Consider the following 19571-nt stretch of genomic DNA (forward strand, 5'->3'; position numbering starts at 1 on the left):
AACACATCTCCATTTACTTTTGCCATATTTCAATCCAAGCAGTCATAAGTTGTATCCTCATTACAGGAAAATCGTCTCATCTTTGGGGCACCTCATTTAAAATACATTTTTTACTACTTCAGTAAAGTAACATTTGGGTCTTCTTTGCTTCATATTCTGCAGCTTTCGCAGTATGATGTTAAAGTAACTATGTGGCCATTTGCACACTTCAGCAAGTATGTTGAGGAATATTCAGGTGCACCTCTAAAATATGAAACATAACGGAAATATCACCCTTCTGATGACTCAGCAGATTCTGTGTTAGTTTACTTGTCATGTTCCTGGCATCTGGTAAAATGAATCCTTTGCCTAGTAGTGGTTTTTAGCAGTATCAACAATGAGTACATTTTAGAATATTCATACCATCCTGTATGATCTGCATGGTTTGACAAATACATTTTGTTTATAGTTATACCAGCCACCTTCCATGCTTTCAAAACATTGTCTTCAATCTTGCAAGGAACAGTGACAACGTGCAGTTCAGCTCCTTCCAGTTCTTTTATTACTGTGACCAGTCACTGTGGCTGTTAGTGGCTTTTTCTATACTGCAAACAAACTGCAAGCCACCATCAACTGACCCATCAGCAGATGTAATGTACTTGGCTATCAATGTACATTTTATTGAAAATAAGAATGCATGCATCCTAAAAGACTGAATAATTCTCCTCCAGCTCTAATTAAGATATCTTGTCCATGTTTGGAGTGTTGAAAGGCAGGAAAAAGGAATCTTGTGTCATCTCAAATAACTGCGTGCTTTGGGAGAAACTAATGCATCCAGTCAGTTAAGTTTTAGATTAGGTGCCAAATTACTGATAAGTCACTTCTAATAATGTCAAAGATAAAAAGCAATACATCTTGTTACTAAATTTTGTGTTTAATGGTTCAGAAGCACACAGCAGAGCTGTGTCTCTCAGTACATTGAAGTATCTGGCAGGATACACTGTCTTTAAATGCAAGATACTGGCAGATAAAACAAGAAATTGTCAGACTGCTGCAAAAGAAATCAGATTGTGATCAGATACTGTGATATCTAAGGAGATTTCAGATCTCCATCACCTGAATGACTGAGTTCATTGTTAAGAGTCCCAGCACATTTTTGCGAACATCATGTAAAGTAACGTCACCATTATTATTTTGCAAAGCATATCTGATGTGAAGCAGATATGATGGTCAAAATAATATTAAATTTTTCTTCTTTCTTTTCTTTTTTATTCCTTATCTTTAAAGATAAACTGGTATATCTGAGTAAAGACCCTTGGGAGTGTTAGGGACTTTGCAGCCAAGTACCAGATGAGCTAGTATTGGTGCAAAGGGCATCCCCACTGGAGGCTTTTGTACTCAAACAAATGTCACATATAATTACAAACTATGTAGGAAAGCTAATCCACTGGCAATAGAGAGTTTTTTAAACTTTATTAAGGAACAAGAGTGGTAGAGGATGTTTATAGAGCTGATAACATAGAAGGCAGCGGGAATTATATGTAGATGTTAGAAGCAGTCACAATCAAGCTACAGTAGTCTATTACAAATAGTATTGTAAGGTGCTTAAAACTTTATTGGGAAGGCAAAGAGTATGTGGTACACAAACAGAATAGCTAATTCACAGGATAAAATTAAAACCATATGGTGAGTTGTGAAGGAAGTGTTTGGTCAGCAGCACAAGGTCAATGATGTAAAGTCAGTTCGTAGTAAAAATATTTCTGTTACTGATAAGTCAGATATATGTACAGTACTTAACAATCATTGTCTGAGCTTTGCTGGTGAATTAAACAAAAACTTAGTTTCCACAGGGAACCATATAACTCTCTTGGAAAATGCCTTTCTGAGATTGGTGTCTGAAATACTCCTCTGTGATACTGACAAGGTGGAGATTGAGTCAATAATTAAATTACTGAAGACTAAGGATTTTCATAGATGTGATGCAAGTGCTTAGCAGAATATTAAAGTACTGTGCTGCACATGTTTGCCCTGTACTTAGCTATATTTGTAATTTTTCCTCTAAGAATGGTCAGTTTCCTGAATGATTGAAGTACTCAGTAGTAAAGCCACTTTATAGAAAGGGAGAAAGGGGTTGTGTAGACAATTTTAGACCTATTTCTATGCCATCAGCGTTTGTTAAAGTGATTTAAAAGGCTGTGTATGTATGGATAATCGATCATTTTATATCACATAATTTGCTATCAAAGGTACATTTTGGCTTTAGAAATTGTTTAACAACTAAAAAGGTTTTATTCTTTATTCTCTGACTGGATGGATTAAAGAAAATGTTTTTAATGCAAGGCATATTTTTTGATTGAACTAATGCATTTGCTTGTCTTGATCACTAAATATTGCTCTAGAAGTTGGACAATTATGGAATAAGGGGAGCACCTCACAATTGGTTCACCTTTTATTTTAACAACAGACAGCAAAAGGTCATTATAACCAGTGCTGAGAATGGAGTGATATGGGGTATGAGTGGATCACAGTCAAATGGGGGATGCCTCAGAGATCAGTGTTGGGGCCACTCCTGTTCCTTATTTATATAAATTATATGCTCTCTAGTATTACAGGTAATTCTAAAATACTTCTGTTTGCTGATGACGTTAGCTTGGTAGTAAAGAATGTTGTGTACAGCATTTTCTCTGTTTCACATAGTGTGCTTCATGCATAAGTTCATGGCTTGTGGAAAATAAACTAATGCTAAATCACAGTATGACTCAGTTTTTACAGCTTCTAACACACAACTCAACAAAACCCAACATATTAATTTCACAGAATGGGCATATGATTATTGAAACTGAACAGTTCAAATTTCTAGGTGTCCAGTTAGGTAGCAAGCTGTCATGGAAAGTTCGAATTCAGCGTTTTGTTCAAAGACATATTGCTGCCATTTTTGCCATTCAAACGGTATCTGAAGTAAGTGATTGTTCGACACAAAAATTAGTCTACCTTGCTTATTGTCATTTGCTCATGTAATATGGCATTATAATTTGGGGTAGCTCTTTCCATTCTCAAAGGATATTTTTGGCTCAGAAAGAGGCAATTCAGGTAATAAGTGGTGTAAATTCGTGAACCTCTTGTCAACCTCTGTTCACTAGTCTGGGTATTCTGACATTGGCCTCTAAATATACATATTATTTACTGTCATTTCTTCCACATGCTTTCAAATTGAAAATGAAGAGTTTCCTCTTGGGTCACTCCTTCTACTCTGTTGAGGAGTTACTTGAAAAATTAAGCTGATTCCTACATTATGTTGTTGATTGTGTTTGCTTAAACTTATGGCCTGACTTTTTTTGGGTTCCTAAACTTTTTGTTTTATCTGTTATTACTTCTATCTTGTAATTTCATGTATGACACATTCAGTGACCTTAAATATTTGCTCCTCAATTTGGTCCTACAGAACTAGGTGGATAAATAAATAAATAAATAAATAAATGAATGAATAAATATTTGCATAAAAATGAGCATTTTATCTTTCACTACAAATGATTGATAGCTCATTGATACACTGCATAGTCATATGTGGTAGCAAATTATTGTGAATTTGAATGAAACAAAAGAAGAAAATATGAAAATAACTCACAGCTGTAATGATCAAGATATTATTACTGATATGTAGACTATAGATGTGGAGGAACTGATTTGGTAAGAAGTGTGTTTTGGGTGACCCTATGTATCACAAATGCAGTAAAGGTTTATGATTAGCATCTCTCAAACCTTTCATCAATTTTTGTTCAACGAGTGCTGCAAAAAAGTTTCTAGAGTGAATCTCTTTATAAATGACTGATGATGATGGTATCACTATTGACAGGATGTATATGTTGGGAAAAAGTAGAATAGCTTACCTGCAGCAAATGCAGCAGCAATGAAGAGGGCAAAGGCAGCAATAACTGAGACGCCCACCTGTGACCAGCGACGACCCATGTGGTCAGCCACCCAACGACCTGCTACATATCCAGGGAACTCTGCCAGTGACTGCCATGCGAAATTCATGAATGGGTTACCCTCCAAGTTAGTCACATTTAGTAGCAGGCTGTAGTACGCCAGCTCAAACACCATCCTGTGACATATTTTTGGCACACATTCAGCTTTGCACTGTCACTAATAATTTAAATTAAGTGTCTTGTTCTAAGTAGCAAACTCTTTTCTGTAGAACAACAAATCTGACAATTTTGGAATGAACTCCTTTCAGAACTAGTGAATTTTATGTCATTGAAGGTATGAGCAAAAGGATGTCACATGTATTCTGTTAGCCGAAAGCTTAGGTATTTATAAAAGATGGATCAATTTAAGTAGCTTCAATTATTAGGTCAGTCTAAAGGCTAAGGGGAGTTTTCTTCCAGCTGTGGAATACATAGTTTATTTAAATGGTTGCTATTTTAGTTAACTTTATAAATAAAGGAAAATACTCTCACTGCTTCTATTCAGTGGTAGGATTCTTAAACCATGTGAAGTACAACAAACATGAAGCAAGAACATGCAAAAATTGCTACTGCTGCTAAAGTAAGAACAAATATAATTAATTTATTGTACTATTAAAATAAACATTGAAGTTATATGTATCCTGTGTGTGTGTGTGTGTGTGTGTGTGTGTGTGTGTGTGTGTGTGTGATGCAAATTACATTCGAAAATCTGTAGAGATTTACTGGATGAATAGATAAATAAAAATAAATACTTAAGAATGAGTTAGAAACTGTTTTGAGGAGCTTTACAATAATGTTACGAAAAGGCTAGATTGGTACTTATGAGTGACAGAAAGGTATAATGAAGAGATTGCTGTACCTCTAAGCTTTCTGAAATAGTAAAATTCCAGAACAAGACTGGTACCAAATAAGGGACAGCAACAGATTCAGCAATTGAAGGTTCAACAGAATTCCTTGTACAGGCATTGGATAAAATATCTGGAGTTTTCCGTGATGTATCCAAGGCATTTGACATAATAAACTGCCGGCCGGGGTGGCCGTGCGGTTCCAGGTGCTACAGTCTGGAACTGTGCGACTGCTACGGCCACAGTTTCGAATCCTGCCTCAGGCATGGATGTGTGTGATGTCCTTCGATTAGTTAGGGTTTAAGTAGTTCTAAGTTATAGGGGACTGATGACCTCAGAAGTTAAGTCTCATAGTGCTCAGAGCCATTTGAACCATTTTTGAAAATAATAAATAACACAGTATGCAGCAGACTGGATAAGAACATATTTCAGTGACAGGAGACAATATGTTACTTTCGAAGATATACACATGAGAGATAGAAGCATAATGTTTGCAGTTCCTCAAGGACCTGTAATTGGCCTCTCTTGTAAAATTCATTTGTAAACAATGTAATACAAACATGTGAAACTGAAACAAAGTAACTGTATGGAGATGACATAACTGAGTGTAATCAACACTTTTGTGGCACTTGAGAAAAAACACACACACAAGAGAGAGAGAGAGAGAGAGAGAGAGAGAGAGAGAGAGAGAGAGAGAGAGAGAGGGCTCCTGATTAATGAGCTAATCATTAATCTGAAAAAAGAAAGAACTATTCACAAGGGTTTCAACACGACAACTGTCTCAATATGCATTTCAAAAGTTTTTGTATATCATAGTCCCTCCTGAATCATATATCCAATCAGGAATGACAATATGAGGAAACTCTAACATCACAGTAATGAAAAGATTATTGTCACTACATGTATATATATAGTCCGCCGCTCGTGGTCTCGCGGTAGCGTTCTCGCTTCCCGAGCACGGGGGCCCGGGTTCGATTCCCGGCGGGGTCAGGGATTTTCACCTGCCTCGAGATGACTGGGTGTTTGTGTTGTCCTCATCATTTCATCATCATCCAGGAAAGTGGCGAAATTGGACTGAGCAAAGGTTGGGAAATTGTACGGGCGCTGATAACCACGCAGTTGAGCGCCCCACAAACCAAACATCATCATCACTACATGTATATCCTTCACTGTGCTCTGTATGATGGCTTGTGGAGTATGTATGTAGATACAGATATTTGGAAATGTGTTCAAGACTATTGTGTCTGCATATCACGACATCACAAATCTGGAGACCACTGAGACTATTCATATCCATAACTTAAGAAACAGAAAACAACTGAGTTGCCTTTCACATAAGCTACAAATATTTGGAAAAGGACTGCTACTAAATCAATGAAAGCACTGCCAAGAAATCTGCAATCTCAAAATAGAGAATAGTTTTGCTGAAACCCTGAAAAAATACTGATGAAAAAATAATTCTATAGCAGTGTTGGAGTATACAAGTTGACATTACTAATTTTCCCTGAGACTAGTGAATTCTATGCACAATAAGATAAGAAAGTGAAATAATTTTTTTATTAGTCACTCATGGTCAGTTAGGAACAATATTATAGGCCAGTGGTTCCCAAACTTTTTTGTAACACAACCCACTATTTTTCTGGAAACTTTTTTTCGACCTAATATACACATATGTATACCTACAACTACAATCAGTACACAGTAGTTAATAGAGATATAAAAATTATATATAATATGAGACTGAACTTAGTATGGTATGAAAAAATGCTTTTCTGAGTAACAATTTTGAAAGTGGTGAAGGGAACATAATTAAATAAAAGAAACAATATTTTGGCCAATAAGAATTTTATTTCATGCAAATTGCCGGCTGGAGTGGCCAAGCAGTTCTAGGCGCTACAGTCTGGAACTGCGAGACCGCTACGGTCACAGGTTCGATTCCTGCCTCGGGCATGGATGTGTGTGATATCTTTAGGTTAGTTAGGTTTAAGTAGTTCTAAGTTCTAGGGGACTGATGAACTCAGCAGTTCAGTCCCATAGTGCTCACAAGGGAACATCCCCATCGCACCCCCCTCAGATTTAGTTATAAGTTGGCACAGTGGATAGGCCTTGAAAAACTGAACACAGATCGATCGAGAAATCAGGAAGAAGTTGTGTGGAACTATGAAAAAATAAGCAAAATATACAAACTGGGTCGTCCATGCGTATGATAGGCAATATTAAGGGCAGTGTGAGGCGAGGAGCTCTGTGGTCTCGTGGTTAGCGTGAACAGCTGCGGAACGAGAGGTCCTTGGTTCAAATCTTCCCTCGACCGAAAATTTTAACTTTTTATTTTCAGTTTCTGTGAAAAACTCTTATGTTTTCATCACTTTTTTTGGAGTGATTATTACATTCACAAGAAAACCTAAATCGGTCAAGGTAGAAGAAACTTTTCACCCATTCGCCAAGTGTACTAGTTAGGTGGGTCGACAACATATTCCTGTCATGTGACGCACATGCTGTCACCAGTGTCGTATACAAAATATCAGACAGTGTTTTCCTGTGGAGGAATCAGTTGACCTATGACCTTGCGATCAAATGTTTTCGGTTCCCATTGGAGAGGCACATCCTTTCGTCTACTAATCGCACGGTTTTTCGGTGCGGTCGCAAAACACAGACACTAAACTTATTACAGTGAACAGAGACGTCAATGAACGAACGGACAGATCATAACTTTGCGAAAATAAAGAAAGCAAAATTTTCAGTGGAGGGCAGATTTGAACCAAGGACCTCTCGTTCCGCAGCTGTTCACGCTAACCACGGGACCACGGAGCTCCTCGCCTCACACTGCCCTTAATATTGCCTATCTTACGCATGGACGACCCAGTTTGTATATTTTGCTTATTTTTTCATAGTTCCACACAACTTCTTCCTGTTTTCTCGATTGATCTGTGTTCAGTTTTTCAAGGCCTATCCATTGTGCCAACTTATAACTAAATCTGAGGGGGGTGCGATGGGGATGTTCCCTTGTCAGAGCCATTTGAACCATTTCATGCAAATTAAGTGGTAAACTTAATGAGATTTGTGGGATTGTTTAGTCTTGATGTTAATGACACTTTCTATATCTGTTAGTTTTAGTTGTAAATCGTTTTCATGCGAAGTTTGTTTCTATATTTGTTTTTTATAAAAAAACAAGCTAGGAAAAGCACATTCACACAAGCTAGTGAACCCCATTAGTTCATTTTTTCCAAGACAAAAAAGGAGAATTTTTTAAGTCAAAATCAGTGATGACAAAACCGACTTCTGGGGAATAAAATAAGCAAGCTACAATCGCTTCATATCGATTGTCATTATTGATGGCCAAAAAGGGGGCCACTCACAACATAGGAGAAGATATTATTTTACCAGTGGCCAAAATAATATCTGATGCTTTATTTGGTGAAAAGCATACAAGATAATTGATGAAATACCCTGTCAAACACAAAGGGAAAGAGAAGGATCGATAAAATATCAGAGTTTGTAAGACATTCCATGATCGCAGTTTTCAAGCAAAGTGACTACTTTTCACTTCAGCTTGAAGAAAGCACAGATATAGCCAGTGTGGCTATTCTTTTAGCTTTTGTTAGGTTTGAATTTGATGGGAGTACAGAAGAACAAATGCTCTTTTGTAAATGTTTGCCAATGACAACAACAGGGGGAAGACATTTTTAAATGTCTTGGTGGCTTTATGGTAGAAAATGAAATAGAATGGACAAAATGTATTGCACTGGCAACTGATGGTGCCCATGCTATATCTGGCGTTTACTCAGGTTCGATTGCCGAAGTTGGGCATTTGCCCCTTCTGTTCAGTGGGCTCACTGTAGCCTGCACCAAGAGGCCCTTGTATGTAAAGGTCTGTCTGAAAGCCTTAGGAAAATCATTAATGACACAGTGAAAATTGTGAGTTTCATTAAATATAGACTTAAAAATTCAGGATTGTTTGCCATATTGTGCAATTGTCAACAAAACACTTCTCCTACACTGTGAAGTATGCTTGTTGTCAAGAGGGAAAGTGCTATCAAGATTATTTGAGCTTTGAGATGAGCTGAAAATCTTCCTGTTGGAGCACAGAAGTGATGCAAAATCTGTGAGCAGTTTATTGGACATGTTAACTGATGAAAACTGGCTAATATGTCTTTCATACCTGAGTGACATATTCGGTGCTCTTAATAGCCTCAATTTATCGCTGCAAGGAAAGGATGTCCACAAGTTCTATGTTCAAGATAAAATAGAAGCAACTATTTAAAAAACTTGAAAGATGGTCCAGTAAAGTGAAAGAGAGCTGTTCTGATGCATTCCCACTCCTCAATGATCTGAGAGACATATGGAATCAAAGTTAATGAGGAAACAGCAGCTGCCACGAAGGAACATCTAGAAGCACTGGTCTCTAGTTGCAGGTACTTATTCTGAAATAATTTTGCTAGTGATCACTTAGATTTGAAGCATTTCTTATTAAACGTGTTTATAATTTTCACGTTATTCTTTTTCACCCAATACAGAAAAGTAATAATTAAGTTCAGCCACCTCCATTTTCAAAATGATAGATGGCCATCCTCACATAGTGAACTCTAAATAATCTAATAGTTTCACGTTAATCCTGCTGATAGTTGTTTGCTTATTCAGTAGTGTTACTTAATATTGATTTCTTGTTGTAGGTATTACTTTCCAAGAATTCCTGATGAACAGCTATGCATAAGAAATCCATTTGAAGAGGACAAGCTTAAAAATTTAAAACTGTCAGCATCTGCGGAAGACTCCTTGATAGAACTATCATGTGATTCTACTCTGAAAACTTTATTTTAAGAATTAAGCCTAATGCCATTTTGGATCAAGTTAAAAGGAGAGTATCAAGTGTACATTTCTTTGATAAATTTCTTTCGAGTTCTGAGTGTTTCATACGCTTGTAAGGAAGTACTTCAAAGCACACAACATACTGAGGAAGTGGCTCTTGATCTTGAAAACACAAACCCATATTTCAAATAATCATCATTCTATTGATGAAAGCCAAATTTTGCCTTCTTCTGAAAGGAGTTTGGTTCACCAAATTTCGCTAACACAGTTGCCTTTATGTGTATTACATGATACATTTTTACTGGATGTGGAAGATTCATTGTAATTACATGAACTCTGTCTTTCACAGCAAGATCCTGTTTTAAATGTGTCTATAGTGAATTAAATGGAAACAAGCCACCACAACAAACACACATGCACACACTATACCAGTGAACAAACAAAGCATGCTTTCACAATCATGAGTCAAATTGTTGCAAGTGGAAGGGAAAGTTGTGTTGCATTATCGCAATTACTGATGAGTCCTGCACCTGTGCTGTTCTCATTTAGCCCAGAGCACGTTATTAAGCCACAATAGTTTCTTGCTTAGAATGATTTTGTATATAACTGCTCAGATTATAAAACTTTCCTCTAAACATAAGAGTTCATATTTTCAGTCGGCAAGATATTTTTCTTAGTTATTTTAAAAATCATCTGGTGCCCCTCCTCACACACACACACACACACACACACACACACACACACACACACACACACACACACAGAGAGAGAGAGAGAGAGAGAGAGAGAGAGAGAGTGTATAGGTTTACAAAAAGTAATTTACAGGACCAATAAAATCACAGTCAGAATTACAGTCACTGAGTACTGTGTGCAGAACTATTTATGAGGGTTGTATGCATGAGAGGCAATGAGCCATGTCTGTACAGCTCACTGCTAACCACTGGAAGTAGCTTTCCACCACATTGTGGGAAAATGTCAACTAGAGAAAGAGCTTGCACACACAGCACATTTGAGAAGAAGCAGTGACATCACATGGCTCATGCTTATTTGCTCAGGTACTTGTATGTTCCACTGCAGAACTTCAGCAAATCAAGAGAATGACATTTTATTGTGTAAAAATTTAAAATACAAAACATAATAAAACCAGTCATATGAACAGAAACAGAATGCATGGCAGTGAACAGACTGAAATACTGCATCAATTAGTTAATTAATTATGAGATATAATTAAAATTTATCATAATAATTGAAGGCTAAATTGATAGACAGGTCATTAAAAATGGTTGGCCATTGCTGATCCTGGTGCAGTCATAAATGTCATATAGATGAGCCAGTTCAGTACAATGGAACCCATTCCTGTCTGCAAGGGGAGACCATGCTCCCCCTCCCCTCTGAGCTCTCAGGAAAAATGTAATCTATTCAGGTGTTTTTATTTCAAGAAAACAATTTAAGAGTCAGTATTAAAGAGGTTTTCAATATGGTCAAACCTGAAATTTTTTTTTGATTACTTACAAATTGCCATTTGTCTCTCAAAATGTTAAAAATATACCATACCCTAGGTCTAGGTCCCTCCCTAAAAACTATTGTATGGGCACCCTTGATTCAGCATGACATTTTCTGGCTCACTACTTTGTAGCTACAGTTTCTGATTACACATTCATAAGTACATTGCAACATGAAAAAGAAAGTCTGTAAGTTCACAATAAAACAAAGTTGAACAACAAGGAAATGAAAGAAAAATTCACACAACTAATTCACCATGCACACAGATTAGACTGAACTCATGCCAACAGCTGTATAGCCACACAGGTATGGCAATATTAGTAAAAAGTGATGGAAACTATCGTCAAAATTAGATCACATGGCTGAATGAGTATACAACTCCACAGGTGCTGACGCATAGGCTAATTTCACTCTAGCAATCTCATACACAGGTGTAACTGACTTGCTCCACAGTAACAACAGTCTACTTTGCTATCTGGCAGACACTGTAAATATAGCACTGTCATCTAGGGAAATGTTAATTAGATCAGAACATAACATCAGATGCTTCTCTGAGAATTAGAGTGAGCTTGTGGCAACTTGGGCTAAAACTGTCTTGCTAGTTGGCTGCAAGTGATCGTTCAGCCAGAGATGATGTTTTCCTTACTGGCAGTGCCCTCGTTTGATGCAAAAATGTTCAATGTGTCATTGTTAGTCATTAACAAAAACTGCCTCACTATGTTATTACATATTTATTGTATTACAAACAGTTTCGTTCATCAGCAAAAGAGAAACATATACCATTCGTACACACAACCAAACACACCTCATGCACACGTGACCACCAACTAGACATCTTGGGCCAGAATGTACAGTAATGTGTAATAACATAGGTGAGGTAGTTTTCATTAATTATTAAAATTAGTGTGAGCTACGGTGCTCAACATAATCTAGATTTTATGAGTAACATGTCAATAGTTCCATGTTTTCTGTCATTAAATCTGGTAGGTTTATAAGAATTGCCATGATGTCAGGTTGATTCAGATTTAAATCTTGTTACATGAAGTTGAAATGATCATGGCAGTGGGTATCTGGCTATTTACACTTTGCAAGTTCTAGTATGCTCATGTATCAGCAGCCATCTTGCTTTTTTCTCCATGATTTCAAATTGTTAAACATGGATAATACTTAGTAGGTTTCCTCAATACGTGTGCTAACAGTTGTAGGAGATATAGCACAATTTATAAGTTTGTTCATGAAATGTTTATTCATTTCAATGTAGTCTACATGAAGCTGTACCAATAGCAATTTACCAAAAATAGAAATAATAGTGGCAAGGTTCTTGGTCTGTATCAGTGGCACCACACAGATTGGTATCAATGGTACTACATAGTGACAGCTATAATTATCACATGATTTTTATGTCTGTGGTGATTTTCAGTAAGAATCCAGGGTGTTAATGGGTGCCAAAAACCAGGGCAAGGTTAGATAATGAGGACAAAATAATAGTTTGCTCACATATTCATTTATTAAAAGCAATTTTTACATCCATCATTCATTCAAAACTTTACATGCAATAATACTACAAATGTAGTAACAAGTGCCAACATAAGGACTGACAAATACAGTTGCACTACAAATTTATAAAGAACACACAACCTGTTAACAATTTACAAACTTTCTTAAAAGCAATAACAAGAATAAATATTAGAGTTTATACATATTATACCAAAGTAAAACTCATCATTCAATCAGAGTCTATGTACATTCTTTTAAAACATTAAGTGCAGCCACAAAATAACGCTACAGTACTCAATAGTTTCTCCATCAAACTGTCAGAATACAACCATAGTTGTTATCACCTCAACATAAGACAGTCTGTCTCAGTGCATCACACTTTTCAAGGCATACAACAATCACTGTTGGGATGTGCAGCAATATCTATGCACGTGCACGTGCACACATACACGCACAAAATAAACATACATTCATCATTTCACAGAAAAATGTCTTTTATAGTGTAAATAACACTTTATTCTTCCAGCTGTGTTTTCAAATGATGAGTTTATTGACAGTTAAGGTCTCCCAAGTTGTTTGCATCATCCTAAAGTATATATTGCAACCGTGCAGGTCGCCTACCCAATCTAGGGGCTATTAAAAACTTTTATTTCTAATTTTTCACTTAAATTTTCGTCTGCAATGTTGAAATTCAATTCATTTTGACCCATGTGCAGCAAAGGATTGTCATTTCAGCAAAGACTGTTTGCTCCTGTGGAGTGTGATCCACTGACAGCATGCTTACTTTTCATCCATTCTTGGTAGCCAGTCGGAAGTGTACGAGAGGAAACGTGTTGATCATTGGCATCTGTCAAAGTGTGTCAGCTCTAGACCTGAGCCCTCATTGGCACCATCTTTCAGCTAGCAATGATTTGATGTGAGACCTCTCATATTCTCCTTTTTTCTTGGACTTTGTTCTGACATTAATAGGACATCTCTTCATGACCACATTCACTGGCTGGTAGCCACCTTTCATTCTATGAAGGAAGCTGTAAATTTGTCACAATGTTTACCATGAGTTAACTGTCAGAAGAGAGTTAGTTGGTGCACAGTCAGCCAATAAAGCCTACAGCATGTCATAATGGCTGATATGGTCAAGACATTCCCCACTGCCATACATGCAGACAGCCTTGTCTGACATAGTCTCAGCTAGCTTCAGCCATGAGAGCCCTTGATTTGCTGTCCAAGCTCTTAACACCTTGCCACATTGTCATGACCTCAACATTTAGATGACCATTTGCTAGTGGTGTAACAGAAGTAACAAAATATTTCAATGATCAGGGCTCAAGGTGAATGTCACCAAATCTCAACTACTGACATTTAAAACAGGCAGTTCTCACCACAACAATATGAATAGTGTGTGTAATATCTCTGCAACAGAAAATGGAGACTGTAAATTCCTGGGTGTATATGTTGATGAAAATTTGCGGTGGACATACCACATTAATTTCGTATGCGGAAAAGTCAGTAGTGCCATATATCTCCTCAGCCAGCTCACAAAGATAGTTCCTAGCCAAGCACTGAAATTAGTATATTATGGAACACTTTACCCCTTTCTGAATTACGGAATTGAACTATGGGGCTATGCAGCCGATGTACATTTAAAAAGAATATAGAAAAGAGCAATAAGACATATACATGGGATGGGACATAGAGATTCATGTCATGAAGTGTTTTTGGAGCACAAATATCTGACAATATATTCTCTGTACATCTTCAAAATACTTGTATTTTTTATAAGTCAACCAACAGAAGCTATCAAGGGCAGTGATGTACATGTTCACAACACTAGAACAAAGTGTAGCTATTTCTGTAACAGAACAATGTTAAAAATGACTGATAGAAGTCAATATATCAGTGGTTTGATTTGGTATAACAAGATACCAAACTCTTTAAGAATGTACACGGGAAATGTTTTTAAAACAAAATTAAAATCTTTTCTAATAGAAAAATGTTTATATTCTTTCAATGAATTTTAAGATAGTGATTGTAACAGCTGTATTATGATAAATGTAAAAAATATATATAAGAAGCAACAGCTACAGAATATAGTTTATTTTATAAGTGTAAATATAACCATGTTTGCAAAAGCCATCACTACGATGAATCCACGCAAAGAAAATGTAAATAAATAAATAAATAAATAAGTATCACTAAGCCATCACTTTACAGTGGCAGCCTGTCCAGCTAGAGATATAGAAGATGCAACAGCCATCAAAGAAGAGAACAGTGTTTTTATATTTTAGTGAGGTGACTTGCTACAGCTTCAGGAACATTTTAGACATCAGCTGTGTGAATTATCCTTTATTCTTAAAAAAGGTTGTGGAAGGGGGAAAATGAGCCCTACATTCAAATTAAAAAGTTACTCATATGTAATTCTCATATAAAGTCAAAGGATTTAAAAAGAGACTTAAAATCGTATGGAGAAGAGTGGAACAGTGTAATTCAAGGCACTTGCTAGGCAAATAAAGTTAGGTAACAAAAGTTCAGTTTTATCACCCTATCAACAAGGGCAGTGGGTTCTATTGAGCAGTTCTTCAATTAGAAAAGGAAAAAAACCTAGATAAAATTCAGCTTGGCTGATAAACACCAGCTGGAATGTACGATGTTTACGCAGGATGGTGCTCCACCCCATATTGCTAGACGTCTGAAAGATCTCTTGCGTGCGTCGTTTGGTGATGATCTTGTGCTCAGCCGCCACTTTCATCATGCTTGGTCTCCCAGGCCCCCAGACCTCAGTCCATTTGATTATTGGCTTTGGGGTTACCTGAAGTCGCAAGTGTATCATGATCGACCGACATCTCTAGGGATGCTGAAATACAACATTCGACACCAATGCCTCACCACAACTCCGGACATGCTTTACAGTGCTGTTCACAACATTATTCCTCAACTACAGCTATTGTTGAGGAATGATGGTGGACATATTGAGCATTTCCTGTAAAGAACATCATCTTTGTTTTGTCTTACTTTGTTATGATAATTATTGCTATTCTGATCAGATGAAGCGCCATCTGTTGGACATTTTTTGAACTTTTGTATTTTGTTTTGTTCTAATAAAACCTATGTCATTCCAAGGATGTGTGTCAATTTGTACCTCTCTATTTACATTATTCGGTGATTTATTCAGTTTTCAAATTTATTCTGACTTTTTGATCATCCGGTAGATACCAGTGCTTTAGCGAAACAAGACAGGGCCAAGCCTTTATAAATACTCCTCATTTCAAGCAAGAGATTTTAAAGTCTGTCAGCTGTTACCAGTCTCTGTATCCTGACTCAATCACTGCTAGTTGTGACCCTGCTGCCAGTTCTGAGAACAATGCTGTGGTCTGAGCACCTTCCACAGATGGCCTTCAGTTTGAGCCCATGGTAGTGCAGCTGCTAAGGAATGTTTACTTGTGTGGGCTAACTCCCTGCTGCCTGCCTCTGCTTATGTGGGCAAACACTGCTGCTGCTGTAAATGGTTTCATCTGTGCTGGGTTGATGGCCTGATTCTGCACACCTCAACAAACCCCATTCTCTGCTGCAGGGCAACCTCTAGTTTCCATGATGGGCCACCACTTGCTGCTGTGGTCACCACCTTGCTGAGTCACTGCTGTCATGATTCCACAAGCTGCACAACGTTGCATACCACCAGACCTCGTGCTAATGGTGACAGCTTTTCACAAGTCTCTACTGCTTATGTCCAAGGGCTACTCTATCATCATGATTGTTGTAGTTGATGAACAGTAAATGTATGTTTTAACAATGATGATTTCATATGTTGGATGATTACCAGTCTTCTACTCACATTGGTACCCCGCCAGGTTGTTGAGTCACTGGCCTCCTGATCTCTGCTAATGTGGTTCCACCACCCACCTCAGAGGCCTGTCACACCATTAGAAGAGGTCACTGACATATGAAGCTGGGTTCAGAACCACAGCTCTAGCCTTAATGTGCACTTCAGCAATACAGTGTTGGTGAATGAATTTTTTATTTTTGTGGCCTTTTTGTTTTGTTTCATTCACGGCCATGGCAGATATATATGATGCATATAGGAACAGGAAAGTGCAGTCTGTGAACCCTTTTGTTACTGGTGGATTTATTACTGTTTAGAGGAAACTGTAGGAAGTACTTTTTGCAGCCAATGAGGTGCTAGTATTGTAATTTGGTGGATCATGAATTTCCATGTGTGCTGGCAATATCATACACATTTGGTACTTGTTGATGTTATGGGCATGAGGCACATAAGTGCTCAGAGTTTTGATGGACTATGATCCATAGTAAGGACTGTTTGAGAATATATGGAACTATTACCCCACATCAGTGAAGGGTACTATGCAATCCTAGGGTTGGATTTTCTGAATAAGTATCATGCAGAAACTGATCTTTCACAGCAAGCCATTGAACTCAATAGCATTGAATAAACTGTGTACATGTTCTTTAAAGCTCAATTTGCATGATAAAATATTGAGAGGTGAGTGTTGGCACTGAACTGCCAAACAATATGTTCTGTGTTATAGAGCCATTGAAACACAATAAGAAATTGATACTTCACGCTGTTTTGTATGTAGAAGTGCATCATGCAAGCAGGTAGTGGATGGAGACTACATGATTCCAGTGATTGGATAATTTTAGCTCTGATGAAGTGGACCTACCAAAAGGATTACAGATTACATATTTGGACAGCTTGGTCGAGAATGATTTAGGTACACTGAGTAGAAACCTTTGCCACAAGCAAACCATCAATGCATCTGCATTACATAAAAAAGTACAGCATTTAAAAGGGGAAGATAGGACAGCTATGGAAATTCTATGCAAATTTGTGCAGTCCTAGTGGACCATTGTCACCAGCACCTATGACACAGCATAAAATCCTAATGGGTGATAACCCTCCTGTCTCAGAATGTTGGACACTTGCAACCAATAATGGTGGAATTCACCAACCAACAGTAGAAGGACAGAATTATTAAGGAGAGTGACTATCCATGGGGAGCATCCTTTGTCATTGTGCCAAAGAAATCACCACAGGGGATAAAAATATAGGTTTTGTTGTGATTACCATTATCCAAATGTACGAAAGGGATAGTTAAACCTAAGAAGGGAAAGAAGGAAGTGAGAACTGGCAGTCAGCCCAGGTTGATAGTAGACAGGAGTCGATTGTCGAGAGCTGCAGGAGGCAGTGAGATTCTGAGACAGGAGGGTTATCACCCATTAGGATTTTATGCTGTGTCATAGGTGCTGGTGACAATGGTCCACTAGGACTGCACAAATTTGTGAATCATACTCATAGAATTTCTATAGCTGTCCTATCTTCCCCTTTTAAATGCTGTACTTTTTTATGTAGTGCAGATGCATGTGTGTAATGCCTTACACACTCAGATCATGTCAGTAGATATCTAATTGTGCAGGATGTGACATTGTCTCATTGCAGTTTGTAAGGGATCTATGATCCCACGAACATAGATGCTAGTATCCGACGCTCAGGTCGATAGTAGACAGGAGTCGATTGTCAAGAGCTGCAAGAGGCAGTGAGATTAGTGTTGAGGGCAGTAGTAGTATGGGAGAGTGACGAGTGAGCGGTAGTGTTGGAGAGATGGGTAAGAATGGTGGTCGCGTGAGCTGTAAATGGTAAAATTCACCGGAGTATGATGAATGAGCACGTCCCCCTGATCGTCGTGGGGTTGACCCTCACTAATACCGATTCTCGAGTGATATGAAACAGAAAGTGACAAGTGCCGAATTATGTGTTTCGCGTCAACCGCATTGGCCAGCAACAACTATGGATTGCAGAGAGGATTGTTGTGAATGTTAACCATCAGCATTGCGTGTGACGAAGTACTGAAAATCAGCAATCAATAAAAAGATCATAATTGGACGTGTAAGGCGAAGGTAGCAACTGCCTCAGAATTTGTGTGTTAGTAGGAAATATATATCAGTTTGTACATCGTAACCTTTGTGGTCCTTAATAATAGACAGACTTTCAATCATTAGCTATTCCATCTCAAAACAGCCGCACTCGGTTGAAATATCCCCGAAACCACAGCAGAAAAAAAACCAATAGCCTTTCACCTATTAAGCACACGGTCATATAATTATAATAATTAACTGTTTGGCGGCTACGATAAATTACACAAAACCCAATAAAGGAATTAATCGGGGGTGTTTCAAGTTGGGTCATAGTATTTTGAGGATTTTTGTTGCATTTTATTAAGTTTTATGATGTTGAATTTGTAAGTGATTGGAAGGACACTATGGTAATATGGTGCTTGATGTAGTAATTAACCACGTATGGCCAACCTTGCGAGAGGAGGATGCAGGATGATAATTTCTTTCCTCCAAGGATGCATTCCACTGATAATGCCCAGGACATGTATGACAATTCTGATGGTAATGCACCTTTTTGGGGGAAAGTAGTGGAGTCACTACAGAACCAACGAGTCTAAGCTGGACTGTTGTTTTCTGGCCAGAAGGATATCATGTTAACCAGCCACCAGTGGGCATGAAGGCTAACCTACAATACATGGCAAGTAAGATATGACACATGAAGATTGGAAAAGAAATTTGCCAGGATGCATCTTGAAGCTGACCAGGGATGATGACTCTCATGTGAGTAATTAAGGCATCAGCTGCTCCAAATGATGGATTTAGCACTATGTGAGCCATTATGATGGAAGAGGGTATGGTTAGATGCATGGGGAAAGTTATTGAAGATGGTGTTTGGTACAGTAGATAGTGATGACACTGAGTAATTAAATAACACATTGGAATGGCTGCATGGAGTAACAAATAACAACAAGGCAACTGTTGATTGGTATACCACATAGCTGGCAAATCTGATACAGGATATGTTGAATAGCACCAGGTTGAAATGAGAATTAACATCTGAGTTAACAGGATAAATGAAGATGGCTTTAGGAACAAGTGATTGGGATTAGGACATCGTACAAGCTCGAGT

The 19571-nt window shown here is 37.8% G+C and overlaps 2 protein-coding genes across 2 annotated transcripts in view; one reads left to right on the forward strand and one right to left on the reverse strand.

Annotated features, from left to right (window-relative positions):
• The window catches only part of LOC126188558 (ribonuclease H1-like), a 211126-nt gene that overhangs the window by 186475 nt on the left and 5080 nt on the right, over window positions 1-19571 (forward strand). The gene's annotated exons all lie outside the window — the stretch shown is intronic.
• LOC126188547 (solute carrier family 22 member 7-like) overlaps window positions 1-19571 on the reverse strand; it is a 172560-nt gene that overhangs the window by 56970 nt on the left and 96019 nt on the right. The window contains exon 7 of the mRNA XM_049930150.1: window positions 3867-4081. Within this exon, the coding sequence (XP_049786107.1) occupies window positions 3867-4081 (215 nt within the window). The remainder of the gene's footprint in view (window positions 1-3866; window positions 4082-19571) is intronic.

The sequence above is a fragment of the Schistocerca cancellata genome, chromosome 1, assembly GCF_023864275.1.
Source record: "Schistocerca cancellata isolate TAMUIC-IGC-003103 chromosome 1, iqSchCanc2.1, whole genome shotgun sequence".
In the NCBI taxonomy this organism is placed as follows: domain Eukaryota; kingdom Metazoa; phylum Arthropoda; class Insecta; order Orthoptera; family Acrididae; genus Schistocerca; species Schistocerca cancellata.